The sequence below is a fragment of the Hoplias malabaricus genome, chromosome 4 (genome assembly GCF_029633855.1).
Source record: "Hoplias malabaricus isolate fHopMal1 chromosome 4, fHopMal1.hap1, whole genome shotgun sequence".
NCBI classification, from domain to species: Eukaryota; Metazoa; Chordata; class Actinopteri; order Characiformes; family Erythrinidae; genus Hoplias; species Hoplias malabaricus.
Genome location: NC_089803.1, coordinates 51,511,404 through 51,525,727, shown reverse-complemented (window position 1 = coordinate 51,525,727; position 14,324 = coordinate 51,511,404). Strand labels below are relative to the sequence as shown.

The following is a 14,324-nucleotide window of genomic DNA, read 5'->3' as shown; positions in this document are numbered from 1 at the left end:
TTTTATATAAAATGAACAAGAAAAACTCTGATGCCTGTGTTATGAAAAAAAAACTATGTGCTCCTTTTTTCATTTCTGCATGTATTAGTCCAGCCCTCCCATTTTTGTTGTTCAACATAATCACGTAAACAAAGACATTGATATGAAGCACCAAAGCTCCAGACCTTCCAAAGACAAGGATATGTTTTTTTGTTTTTTTTTTGGCTTTCCTGTTTTTGAAATGCCAGAAACACCTCTGTCACCTGCTCCTTGTTTTCAGAACCATCCTCACCAGTTAGTCTGTCCATAATCTGGTCTGGTGGAGTGGAAAACACTCAGTGCCATTGTACGTTGTCAAAAACTGCTTTAGGATTTAGACGTGTGTAAATACACCACTGATACCTAACCTAGCCTTGTGCACTGTCTTTGTTTATTCATGATCTTAGGCTGGTTACATTGCACATAAAAGCATTCTTAGCCTAAAAACAGCAGATAAAGCATGTGTACATAGGCTGGCTTTAAGGATAAACCAAGCGAAAAATGTTTGGGCCTTGGCTAGTTCCCGACAGCCACACTGTTGTGTTTTTTTTTTTTTTTTGCTCTATTGCTTAATCTGTACTGTTTATTTTTAAACTCCATCTGCTGTTATTTTTAATTGGTGGTAGATTTGATATATGCAGAGCTGCACAAAGTATGTTAAACAGCATCTGTTAAATATTTTAATTCTCTCAGGCAGATATTTATGATGTTCTGACCTCCCTCAGCATGTTCACTCTGTTTGGATGTCACATGCAGTAAGATTCCTGATGTTATTCAGCCTTTATTATTATTATTATTTATTTATTTTTTTCGCTCGTGTGCTGATAGTTTAGCTCGTCAAAAGTAAGTGACAGCTTCTTCCTCAATTGCAGTGTAAACACCGTCTGCTGCTGCCAAGGACACCAAGAAAACAGGATTATGAATAAATAAGCCATTACAGTCATATGTGGTCTCCTTGGTAGGTTCTTCAGACAGTGGTTTGCACTTGCCTGCATTGTTGGTAGCGAGGGGCACATATTTTTGTGGTCGGGTGCTCTTAATTCAGTTTGTCTGTGTAGCAGTAAGCATGAAATGCTGCAATCCACATATGATGACATTTAGTTCCATTTAAATATCAAATACCATGTCAGCAGCGGTTGAGGGTGCTGCTGATCAATGCTAATATGAACATGACATTGCATAACCAACTACTGAAATACTAAAATACCACTCAGTATATCTTGAAAAGAGTATTTTACCTGGATTTTTATATACCTGTTCATAATAAAAATAATAATAACATGCATGAGCTGACTAGCCTTAACTACTAACTTTAAGCCTTGAAAATTGTAGCCTACAGTAAAATACATTAGCGAAATGTTTGTTATTATTAATACAATGAACAATCAATGGATTAAGAACACCTTCCTTGTATCTACAAACATTGCTTCTGTGCGGTCAGTGGAAGTGAAAAAATTAACACTTTAGTTCTACACTTACAGACTGAAGTCCACCTGTTTCTCTGGATACTTTCTTATCCTAATTTGACCCTGTTCTTCAGTGGTCAGGACCCCCCCACACACACACAGCAGATATGACTTGGGTGAGAGTCTAATCTCAGCGCTGCAGTGATGGAGTGTTAGTGTGTGTTGAGCTGAAACATATGGCTCAGACACAACATTGCTGCTGGAGTTTTTAAAAACTGTCTACTCATTGTCCACTCTGTTAGATGCAGCTACTTTGATGGTTCACCTTGTAGACGTCAAGTCAAAGAATGTAACTCATCTGTTGCGGCACAGTTTGTGTAGGTCGTCCTCTAGGCTTACATCAGTGGACACAGGACTCTGTTGACTGAATATTTTTGGTTGGTGGACTATTCTCAGTCCAGCAGTAATACTGAAGGCTTTAAAAAAAAACTCCAGCAGCACTGTTGTCTGATCTAATCATACCAACACAACACACACTAACACACTACCACCACATCAGTGTCACTGCAGTGCTGAGAATTATCCACCCCTGAAACATTACCTGCTCTGCGGTAGTCCTGTAGCAGTCCTGAACATTGAAGGGCTTGTTGAAATGGGGATAAAGTATGTTTAGAATTGTAGAACTACAAGGTGCTCTTGTATGGTCAGTGGAACTGATAACATAAACAGTGAATGTAAATGCATGGTAGGTGTTCCTAATCTCCTCAGGTACTCTACATACTAAAAGTATAGTGAGTTTTCTGAAATGATCATCAGACCACCTTCTCCAGCATTCTTGTTATACAAGGTCAATATGTGTGTTTGTATACTACTTATTATGGACTACGTTTTTGTCGCCTGCTGCCTCTCAGCGCTTGTTTGCTGCCAAGGTGTTTGGACTCAGGCTAGCCAAAAGATTTTTTTTTTTTTAACCAAGATTCACGGTAGTGGTATGGCTTCACAGCTGATGCTGCTGTAGTTAATTTGCCATTGTGAAGCGACTGCAATTTGACCTTCCATTCGGCTCTGAACATTTGAAATAATTGCTAAACATTTTAAACTGCTTTACTTTTTAAGTGTGTGTGTGTGTGTGTATAAATGTCTTTTATATGAGAGGACTGTGGCTTCAAGACATAGATGTTGTAGCCAATAAAATATAGTATTACAATAAATTTCATTAGTCAAGGCCTTTTATTCTTAATAGAGTAGCAGTTATTAACAATGATAATACTATTTATTTTCAGTTATTGTTAATATATTTGTGATATATCAGTTCTTGTACACAATTTAACAGCTGTTTTAAGACTTGAGAGGAAAACAACAGCTCAATGTTTGACAAAAATCTAATTTGTAGAACTGTAACATAAACTAATTTTCCCACATGAAGTGCAGTGCTGACATTGTTCTGAAATTATTTTGATGTTGTTATATACAACTGGGAACATTACAGAAAGTTTTATTTGGCAGTATGTGAAGTGATGCTGTGTAAGTTCATTCTAGAGCAAGTAAAATGCACAAAAGGCAGATTCTACAATCTGTACCAGTATGAATTAAACACTAATTAGAAATGTTTAAAATAGAAGTGTTTCTATTCTGTTGGGCAAACAATTGTGGTAAATGTCATTGTTCTCAAGGGTGATTCCAAGACTGACAGCTTGAGTAGTCATTTATTATGAGTAGTTATAAATTAGTAAGTGTACAATGCCTGTTAAAGTACAATGCCTGCCTGTTTGGGCTGTTAATAATAACAATCAATTTTTTGTGTTTCAGTACCAATGACTGGGTTCACACAGCGTGCCACCATTGATCCAGAACTGAATGAAATTCACGTTCTTTCAGGCCTTAGCAAAGACAAGGACAAGCGGGAAGAGAATGTTCGCAACTCATTCTGGATCTATGACATTGCACGTAACAACTGGTGAGTATCTCTTTCTCTCTCTCTTCCTTCATATCAGCACAATCTCTCTGGCATCACTTGTCAAATATAAACCCACATATCCTGTTGGCAAAGAATGGTTTAAAATAAGAGCTTCCTTGCTCATAAAAACACTAAAAAACATTTTCAGTACTTTGCTGCTGTAAAGTAAAAATCTTAGCCTCTAAAGCACAAAACCTAAACTCAGTTAATCATTGCTACAGCTAATATTAAAATAGCTATGCTAGGGCTTCAAGCACAATGACATTTTGACCTTTGTGTATTAAGAGATGTGTAGAAAAAAAACAAGTGATTCAATTTCTGTAATTATATTTGCAAAGTTGTTTAGCTAACACTGAACCATTTTGTGATCTGTAGTTTACAAAACATTTTATATACTGCATTCTGACACAGTCCAGTGAGGTTATAGTCTTTTGGGTATTTTTGCCTTTGGAAAGATAAGTTTCTATTGGAATTCTTGGTTTGTACTCTAACATGGAGGCATAATGCAAATTTTGATCTTTTGTACAGTGCTCAGTTGCATAAATACAGCTTCTCAGCGCTCCCTCTTACACCAGAATTTTGCTCTGAGGTTAAAAGGTGCATGGCAGCCATGTTGGTTCGAAATTTCAGCATGTTTTTGATAATTATTCACAAGCAATCCCTTTTTAAACTTTTTCATACAGACGAATGAGAATCGATCCAAAATTGTAAACTAAATGTTCAAAATTATTTTATTAATTAGCATTTTGTACCCCCATTGTGTCAAACCAAATTTGACATGCTGTGTGAAAACATGGTTAAGAACAGTTGTGTCAGTTTTGGTCAAAATCAAAATTTCTTGATTGAGTTGTAACACATTTTTGATAACACTTTACCTACATGTTCTGCAGATTGCATCCAGATGTGACTGGAAAGTCCACATCTTTAATCAAGTGGGCCCAGGCACAATGCAAATATTGATCTTTTGTACGGTGCTCATGTTCCTTACATGTGTACAAGTCAGTATACAGTGAGATATACAAAATTTTAGTGCTGGAAAAATGAATATTGCCCATCAGGGGCAGCTCTTAAGGTATTCATAGGGCAATATAAGGTGACGTCAAGTGTTGTGGTGACTGACCCATGTCAAACATCTGCTTAATTCCAGTTCAGCCACAGAATATCCATTAAGTCTGTGAAGTCCTCAAATCAACAAAGCATCTAATAGTTTAGGAGACTGAGCATCACGTGTCGATCTGCACTGTAATGCACCCTTGTGTCTGACCAGACTCATTGTGTGCCTCGATAGCTAGAAGGACTTCTACCAGTTGACAGAATATTTTGTCGTAGGTGTAGTTTTGGTCTTAGACCCAAATCAGCATAAGAAGAGAGGTTTAGAATAATTTTAATAGGATTTTAAAACTGTGTGTTTGAACCCATATTAATAATAAAAGTAATAATAATCTTGGAACATTAGGAAGAGTATCTGTTGGACCCTGGAGTCAGTGTACGATTACAAAGATTTTGCTTTCTTTGCCTGCTCACTGTCCTACATCCTTTAGGCCAAAGTAACATCAGAACTAGTGTGTGCCATAGAAACTGAATGGCCTTCAGTAAGTTTGGACCTCTCAGAAAAGGACAAGATGTTCTTGTGTTTGTATGTGTCCTTGAGGGGGAAACACGCTTTGTCCTGTTAGCTAATTTAAGTCTTTTCCTGTTAAATTCTGAAAGAACAATTTGTCAGGGTTTCCCTTGGTGCTGCTAAAATGGTTCCTGATGTTCTGTGTTTATAAACTGTTTGTCTTACAAAGTGTATTTACCTCTGTATTTAAACGGAGATACTTGCACATAGTTCAGTTGAAATAATTGAGAGATTGTGATTGTTATCAGAGTTTTCTTCACTAGGGCTGGGCGACGATCCTGATAGGAGCCTTTATATAGATAATGATACTAAAGATAGATACTCCTGATACTGTCCCAATCTGAAACTTAGATTTTCCTAGATAGTACTTTTACACAGTGCACACATCAAGTAAACTCGCATTAAGAAACAAACTGCCTGCATCCAAGCTGCTAATATTTTTATTTATTTATTTTTTATAACTAAGTAAACAAATGGTGTCTTCACTAACAGTTCATAAACATCATTTAATATTATTTGTAATCTTATTATCTAATGTGATTTTTATGTATAAAGAATTACTTTGATTCTAAAAAATTAAATGTAGTTTCTTTGGTAAAATGCTAAAACAAGACTTTTATTTATTGTTATATATATTTTTAAGCACTGACCTGTTTCTCTGGCGTCACCACAAAATCAACAAACCCCTGTAGGCGGGACTGTGACTCAATTGGCTGCAACACTAAATGATGGACAGCTAGGTCTGACTGCTGATTGGCTAAATAAAAGCGATGACCTATGACAAGCTCATTTTGGTTAGGAGCCGTGGAGTATCTGGCCCTCCGTCTGGCTGAGGGAGAGAAGCCTGTCTCAAACAAGTCATGGCCTTAACAGCGCTTCACCACTGGTTTTATATTTGTCCTTTGTTGACTTGTTTACAATGGTATAACTTCGTTTTGCCATATACGTATCGTGAAGTCTTATTGAATTAAAAAATATACCGGTATTATCGTGAACGATATTATATCACCCACCCCTATTCTTAACTCATAATGAATTGAAAAAGAAAAAACATATATATATATATATATATATATATATATATATATAAAACGTCTGCTTTAGGATTTTACTTAATTTTGCATCATACTTGGAGACGATTGAAATTATTGCTTATGCCTTAGCATCCACACTTAGGGTTTGTTCACACTGCATGGACAATCAGACTTTTATTGCCATATTTGATTTAAAGCAAGACAGTTTTCTGTAGTCAATGGTAAAATCCACATTAAATCTTTTACTTTTCTAGTTGTATTTCAGCCACATTTGTAGATGTTTGAAACCTGATTCAAATTATACATCTGATCATGCGAGCCAGTTTCAGCATGGAAAATCAGATTTCATTTTCATGTTTTTTTAATTTTGTGACTACCTTACACACTGAGGAAACCCTTGCTTTGTTCTAATGTCTTGAGTGATCTTGCAGAGGTGTATACCACCATCATTTATATATAAACAATTTGTTTTTTTTATTAGGGTGAACTAGAGTTTGGTAGCCCACCCCAGTTTCAAGCCACCACAGTGCAACTGCCATGTGCTTCTCAATAGGAGAAAACACATACATTTATTGATTTATAGTTACACTTATGTAGCACCTTTTTAGACACACAAGGATGCTTTACTGTCAACATTTAAATGACGTATATAGATGTGGTCTTAGAAAAATACAGAGAAAATGTTTCCCTCCACAACTTATTTAGAAAGACAACCGTCTTCATTAAAAGTTCCTGTACTGCATGTTCCTACCAGTCATTGCTTTTTTTTTATTGGTTCAGGTCCATTACCAAACTGTGTTGTTTGCGATAATTAAACCTTTAACGTTTTTCTTGCCTTCACAAAACATATCAAATTATACCTTATATTAAACATAGTCAACAGAAAGTAATGTATGCTGGGGATTTTATGTGTATTTGTTTGCTTATTCCTGTACTGCCTTAGTCAACACCACCCCTGCCTTATTACCATGAAAGCCAATGCAGCTAGGAGATACATATACATCAGATCTGCTCATTTGAAATATGGACAGCAAGTCTAAAGAACAGTTTTGAGAAGGAAATCCGATTTCCCCTGCAGTCTGCACAAAGGCTCATGCTCTTTAATATCTATTGGAGTTCAAACGGCCTAATACTGCATCAAGGCATTAGGTTTAGGGTTGGATTGAATGGAATGTTGTACACAAATATTAATGCATATTTAAACAGGTACATTTTTATATGCATGTGTGTGATTGAATTTTTGCAGGTCTTGTGTATATAAAAATGACCAGGCTGTGAAAGAGAACCCCAGTAAGACACTGCAGGAAGAAGAGCCGTGTCCTCGCTTCGCCCACCAACTAGTCTATGATGAGCTTCATAAGGTAAAAGTGCTCATTACAGTGATTAGAACTCCATTTATTAAAATGGTGGGACACTGAAAATGTGATTAAAACTGATTAAAAAAAAAAAAAAAAAAAAAAAACATTTTGTATTTTTTTAAACATTTATTCAGTTTATTCAGCCACTATTTTACAGACAAAATGGCAATGGCGTTTGCCTGCTGAAACACATGGGAATTCTGGGAGACAATGTTTTCTTGATAGCAGCTTATGTCTCTCCCAGAGGCAATTGCTCTAAGACTGCAAGGAAGGTTAGTTTCCCCTAAAATGTCAAAAAATAAGTGATCAAATATATACTGTTGTGTGTACATGTCATTGAATAAACAACGCGCTCAACTTTTGTTCAGAATCAGCTTCTTATCACTGGTAAAGACGCGGCTTTCCCGTAGCTTCACAGTGCTTTAAACAATGAGGACGCTGAGCGATCACAGAGTTCAATAGCGAAGCAGCGAAGTGCAGCAAAACGAGACGAGTGATTGGATAAATGCTGGGCTTTGTCCCCCCCATCGGACGCTCAGCGTCTCTGGGGGTCTATGGGGCAGTGGGCTGGCCTCAGCTGGCCCGGACGCTCAGCTTCTGCATGATGATTGGATGATCTGTCTGAGGCTGAATCCCTTTTTGATTGACAGTGAAATGAGCGAATCAGCGATCCTTTGGTGTAGAGATCCGTGGGAGCATTACATTTTCATTCTGTTCTGAGTTGAACCAGAGACTTTCTTAAACCTCTTAGCGGCATTTTCTTTGTTAAAAAACGACTAGCGACAAATCGAGCTTCTATTTCTGGTGGGTTTTTTGTAGCTGCTTGTGTTTGGAGACTGACTTCTATCACACTTTCTGACTTCTATCTCAGTTTCTGTCCAGCGGGTGCTGCTAAACCCCTCCACCGTCACAAAGCACTCACAGGCGGACACACTTCACATGGGCCAAGGCCGTTTAAGCAGCCTAGCTCTGCTGGCCATTGAGAGGACACTAGTCAAGTCCCTGGAAAAGACGCCTTGTTGGTACGACAGGGTCACAGATCATTTTCTTGAAAAGGAACAGAGAGTAGAATTTTACGTATAAATAAACCGACACATTTTATGATGTAGGCCGAAATTGAGCTTCCCCTCCTTGAAAGACCAGCATCCGCCACTGGTCTCTCCGTAATAGAAATATAAGCCTCTGCGTCAATGATACCTTCACATATATACAGATCATCAGTGCAGTCACAGATGCTCTTTTTTGAGCTTTTCTTCGTAACTTTGTACCTTTTTTCTTTGTTTTTATTTTTTGTTATCTTTGGCATGTAGGATCTTGCATCAGTTTATTCCAGAAAACAAGCTGAAACGTAGACTCATCTGAACACAAAACATGTTTTCACCTACATTGGTCCCAGAGAACTTGCCGGTGTTACAGTATTTATTAATAAATGGCTTCCTCTTCACATAACATATGGATTTGGGTTGCATTTTTTGATTTAGCGACTTATTTGGACGTTTTCAATGAAAACCAATGCAGCTAGAAGAGCATGACAACAGTCTCTAAAGAGGGACATTAATTTTCTAAGAATTTCTTACTTTGTGCTTGTCGAAACTTATTTGGAGTGTGTTGCAGGCATCAGATTGAAGAATGAGTTGGTTTACAAAACCCAGTCAGATTGTTCAGTGAAAACATTCTCCATTAAATAAATATTCAAGATGATAATTAAATGTCCCAACTTTTCTGGAAATGGTGTTTCGATTGTATATGTTCTATTTATGCTTTTTTTAGGAAATGGGTATGGGGGTCAGGAAATGAGAATGCTGTCTGTATACTGTCTTTACTTTGTTGTCTTGTATGCCACAACATTCTATGGTTCCTTAATTGACACATGCTGCTTTGTGGATGTCATTGCAACAGGTGCATTACCTCTTTGGAGGAAACCCTGGAAAGTCAAGCTCTCCCAAGATGCGCCTCGATGATTTCTGGTCTTTGAAGCTATGTAGGCCCTCTAAAGAATATCTGCTCAGACACTGCAAATACCTCATCCGCAAATACAGGTACCGTTCTATTAATATGTGTGGTTTTGTGCTGCTGTCGTATTTAGCCCCAGTGGATTATAAGATAGGGTTTCATGGTGTATTAATTATATGACCATAGAATAAAATTAACTTGAATTAACGTAGATAATTATCCCATAGGACATTTAAAGGACATTTACTTTAAAGGACATTTATTTTAATGAGTCTAAAGTATGCAAAGGTGGTAGTGAGAAAGTTTCTCTTTTTTTTATTTACCAGTAGTCCTAAAAGGTTCTTTAAATGCTATGATATGTTGCATTAAAGCTGACGTTTTAAATTAGAGCTGTTTTATTTCCATGACTCAGTGTTATTACATGCGACATAGTGCCATCTAATGGTTTGTTTTAGCCACTGCTGCATTTCAAAGGTCATGACTGTACATTCTATCACAATATAAACTCATTATGTCTGGTATTATATGCCACTAATTTGTTTGTCTTTACGTAGTTTGGTATATACACAGAAAGATTTATATTTAAATACCCATTCCTGCTCAAACTGATGGGGAGAGACCTTAGTGAATGTAGCAGACCAGAGGGCTATTTATTAAGTCGTCTTTAAGTTAACCCTCACTGGAATAAAAATAATGGCAGAGATTGTGTAGTGGCATTAGAGACAAGTATGGCTTGTTACGATTCGCCTGCCCTGCTTCTCTGGCTCCCCCTCATGGATGTACCTGCCCATAACAGTCCTCCTCCACCACACATAAAAACCATGGACTTTTTGTGTATGTGCAGATTTGAGGAGAAAGCCCAGACAGAGCCGCTGAGTGCCCTAAAGTACCTACAGAATGACCTCTCTCTGACTGTGGACCACTCTGACCCTGATGAAACAAAAGAGGTAGGACCTCATCCAGTGACATTACTGCACAGCTCTCTAAACTGAGGCAGATGTATCTAATACAGTAAAATGTGTTTCAGTGTTTGTCTGTTTATTTACTTTTATTCATGAGTAGTATTAAGCTCTGTAATGCTTTTCATGCAATTTCATTTTATTTAATTTACATTTTGATAAACCTTGATGAACTCTGTATTCCAAATATTGACACTCTTTTGCATTATTATTACCCTGTGTCCCCCAGTTTCAGCTTCTGCCCTCTGCTCTCTTCAAGTCCAGCTCAGACTTCATCCCCCTAGGTACGACAGCTGCCATCTAACTTGCTTTAACTAAGTTTCATGCAGCTGTGCCAGACAGTGCCAGTGTTTTTAAGCTTTTTTAAATCTGTGTCTTAATTGTGACTTGTTCTGGTATTTCTTTTTGACTTTGCTTATGGGCACATGTTTTCTCCTCCTCCTGTTTTAGGATTTTCAGATGTGGATCAGACATACGCTCAGCGCACGCAGCTCTTTGACACACTGGTTAACTTCTTCCCCGATAACATGACCCCACCCAAGGGTAACCTTGTCGACCTCATCACCCTGTAGCCCCGACTCCTCACTACCACACACCTCTTTATGCCTCTTGGACTCCTCCCACTGAAAGCAGAAGTTATTTTTCTACATTACAAATCTTTCACTTCAGAATTGACACCCCCTGACACACCCACTGAATGTGTTATCTTCTTCAGATAGGGGGAAATGCTTCTGAAGTAACACTGATACTTATTTAATCAACAACTGAACAATCTTTGAAATATATATGTAACTTATATGGAGGATATATTAAGCCAAATCTAAAGTCAATGAAGTGGGTTTATATTTTTCCTTTATTTTTTTTTCTCTCATGCCCTCCCTGAAGGAATGCATATTTTTCTTTTCCTCCAGGATGAGCAAGCAAGGTGTAATCCACAAATATGCCAAAACATTGTTTTTCTGTGTTGTTTTATCCTGATTCAGTTTGAAGTTTAGATAAGGGTTTTTTTTTTAAGCGCTTACTGTAGGAAGAATAATTTTAAAATGATCATCAGATCTCTGATGTAGCCCACCACACTTCAACAACTGGTAAACAACTGTGGCAGCTGTTTTCCTATCTTTGTGGGCTGTATACTGTAGCATTGGATTGCCGTTGTGAAAGGTTTTGCGGAGACTGCTGTTATGCGAGTGTAATTTCTGTTTGCACTCTTTCGAAACCTGCAAGATTATACGTTTGTGAATGTATTTCTCTTTACCCTTGCTGCCTTTTATTTTTTTTTTTATTTTATTTATTTTTTTTTTCCTCTTTTCTCTTAAATGAAGTCTCAGTTTTGAACCTGCTGCTGTCAGGACATGGTCTCATGAGAATGGAGCTTGAGCTCAGTAGTTCAGTAGCGCAGACTTACACCACTTTAATGAACTGTTCAGGCAGTTGTACACCTAAGACGAGTCCGTACAAAACCACTGGTGCTAAATGAGTAATGCAGTCATTTCAATTCCAGTTTCACCGATAGCAGCACTGAGCAGGTACATTTACTCTTAAATTCTGTCTCAAAGCAGTTAATAGGAATTCACTCTCAGCTACGCAGTTGTTCAGATCTTTGAATGATTGATCTATGCTCAGCCCACAAATCCAGATTGGTCTAAGAGCTGTGTATGAGGCAACATCGCAAATGTAACTTTCCCTACCGCAGGTGAGGAGTGCAGCATAATTTGTTATTGTAATGTATCCTAACGTGAAGTGATCTTTTGTTGTGAGACAAAAACCAAGGTCTGATGAAACTAAGCTTAAAAATATGAAATCATGTTAATGAGAAAAGCCCTGGAAACAAGCGTTGTTGCTGCGGTTTCTTGTGTTGAACAGGATTTTTGCCAATGTTCTCTAAATCTCATCCCACCAAGAAGCAGTTGCTATGAAAGAATGCCTTTGTGGGCAAAGCATAGGTGGATACATAAAGAAATAATGCTGGCAGATCAGATTTATTTTTCTTTTTCAGAGTTCAGTGCCAAACGGCACAACCACCTGGCACTCCAATGAGCCTTACTGGGGACCAGAAGAAGTGTTATAGCCCCCTTTTACCATCCGTTGTCAGTAGTGAGTCTGTGTCTGTCTGTGTGAGGTTTGCACTTGTCCAGTACGTCTTGGAGAATCAAGGTACTTCTGCATTACCTTTGCCATTGTTTTTGTGGATGGCCATGAGTGTGAGTGAGTGCACTGATCCAGTGATTTTTATTTTTATTATTTTTTTTTTTACTCCCCCCACCCCTGTCTCATGAGAGCACTACTGGACAAGAATGTTTTAGAGGTAGTCTTCCATATGATTTATGATGTAGTGTGTAAATACAGACCTGTGTACATGTATGTATGTATATAAGATCTACTATTGAAGTATTCCTATTGGCCTGACTGGAAAGCATTTTTCCACTGAATGCCAAGTATGTTGGGACATTGTATTGAATTGATTGGTTAATAGTGTTCATGCTTAGCCATATTGGTTAAATTGACTACATCTGAAAGCTGTTCAGTTTGATTCTCTCTCTTGGGTCTTCTATGAAATGATTGCATACAGTTGCAGTTACATTTAGATAATCTTTGAGACTGATTGCTAGGAATATTGATGTTCACCATTTTCCACAGATGTCCTTGTCAGCAGTGTTGCTTGGGATTTAGGGATCCCAGTACAGTATAGGACACTTACTGGGCACCCATACTTTTTTATCACAATTCTTAAACTTGGGGCTTAAAGCTGCACTAGATAACATTGGGGGATTTGGAGACACCTCTGTTGGAATCGTGTAATTGCAAGCAGTGTGCAGAAGGACATCGTTTAATTTTCGCTTCATGTCTCTTCTACAACTAGATGAAACTAATGATGGCATGTATATTAGAAGAATTTTCAACGTAGAACTCTGTCAAAAGGTTATCCAAAGGATATGTTTTCCAAGAATGTTTAAATATCTAAATTATTTGCCATTATAGGGTGTGGCCCAGCAGGTAATGTTGCTGTCACACAGCGCTGGTGTCCTGGAATCTATCCCTACCGCAATATGTTATCTATGAGGAGATTGGTTTGTTCTCCGTGTGTCTATATGGGTTCCCTCGAGGTGCTCTAGGCTGTTTCTCAAAACGAAGGACACAAACAATGAACTTCTCCAGCCATGAACCGATGCATCCTCATTATTTTGGATGACGCAAGAACAACATCCTGGTGTTTTAACCATCCTTGCCGTCCGTGTTGTTGTGTATTGGAACGTAACTCCAGCAGTGGATGATGACATCAAGCAAGAACATGAGAATTTAAGAACGCATATTGAGAAGCAGCCCTAGTTTCCTCACGCAGTCCATAACTGCATTGGTAGGTTGATTGGCTATACAAAATGTATTTTAAAAAGTGTGTGCTGTAACCCTGGGCCTGAGCCTCATTTAATGGAAGTGATCTACCAGGAAATGTCTGCTGTGAAATCTGTGCAGATTCCAGTGTGCGTAATGATCCATGATCCATGGTGATGCCTAGCAGCTGAAAGATGATCTGCTATTGTCATTAAAATTCCATCACTGTGATGCTGATTTTGCTTGTCAGACCAAATCTTTACAAATCTAGTGCAGCTTTAAGTACTCTCAAACTGAATTAGTTTTCCATTTTCACCCTTCTTGGATTCAAACCATCTCCATAGTTGTTTATAGGACTTCATCCGAGTTAGAGCTTTGGGTGCTGCTTTAGTAATTTAAAGACTTGTGTTTCAGGAAGGTGGGGCATATAGAAAAATGCGAAAAACACAGTGGTAGCATCTTTATGAACTGTGAGGTCAAATCGCTTCTTTTGATGTGGATTCTCTATGAAATAAAAATCAAGCCTCTCCATTTTTAATTTCTCTCCTGGATCCCAATTCCCTTCCATTTATTTGGGTTTAGTGGGCTATATGAACACTACACTGTGGCTAATATGAATGTGTAGAACATTTAAAAAAAAAAAAAAACCTAAACACAAAAAAAAGCATTGTATGTAATGTATATAATG

At 37.8% G+C, this 14,324-nt stretch overlaps 1 protein-coding gene across 1 annotated transcript in view; it reads left to right on the top strand.

Moving 5' to 3' along the window:
• mkln1 (muskelin 1, intracellular mediator containing kelch motifs) overlaps positions 1-14,140 on the top strand; it is a 34,688-nt gene extending 20,548 nt beyond the window's left edge. The window contains exons 13-18 of the mRNA XM_066667087.1: positions 3,234-3,381; positions 7,283-7,397; positions 9,294-9,433; positions 10,192-10,294; positions 10,536-10,590; positions 10,757-14,140. Of these exons, the coding sequence (XP_066523184.1) occupies positions 3,234-3,381; positions 7,283-7,397; positions 9,294-9,433; positions 10,192-10,294; positions 10,536-10,590; positions 10,757-10,878 (683 nt within the window). The 3' untranslated portion in view covers positions 10,879-14,140. The remainder of the gene's footprint in view (positions 1-3,233; positions 3,382-7,282; positions 7,398-9,293; positions 9,434-10,191; positions 10,295-10,535; positions 10,591-10,756) is intronic.
• Positions 14,141-14,324: the final 184 nt, after the last annotated feature.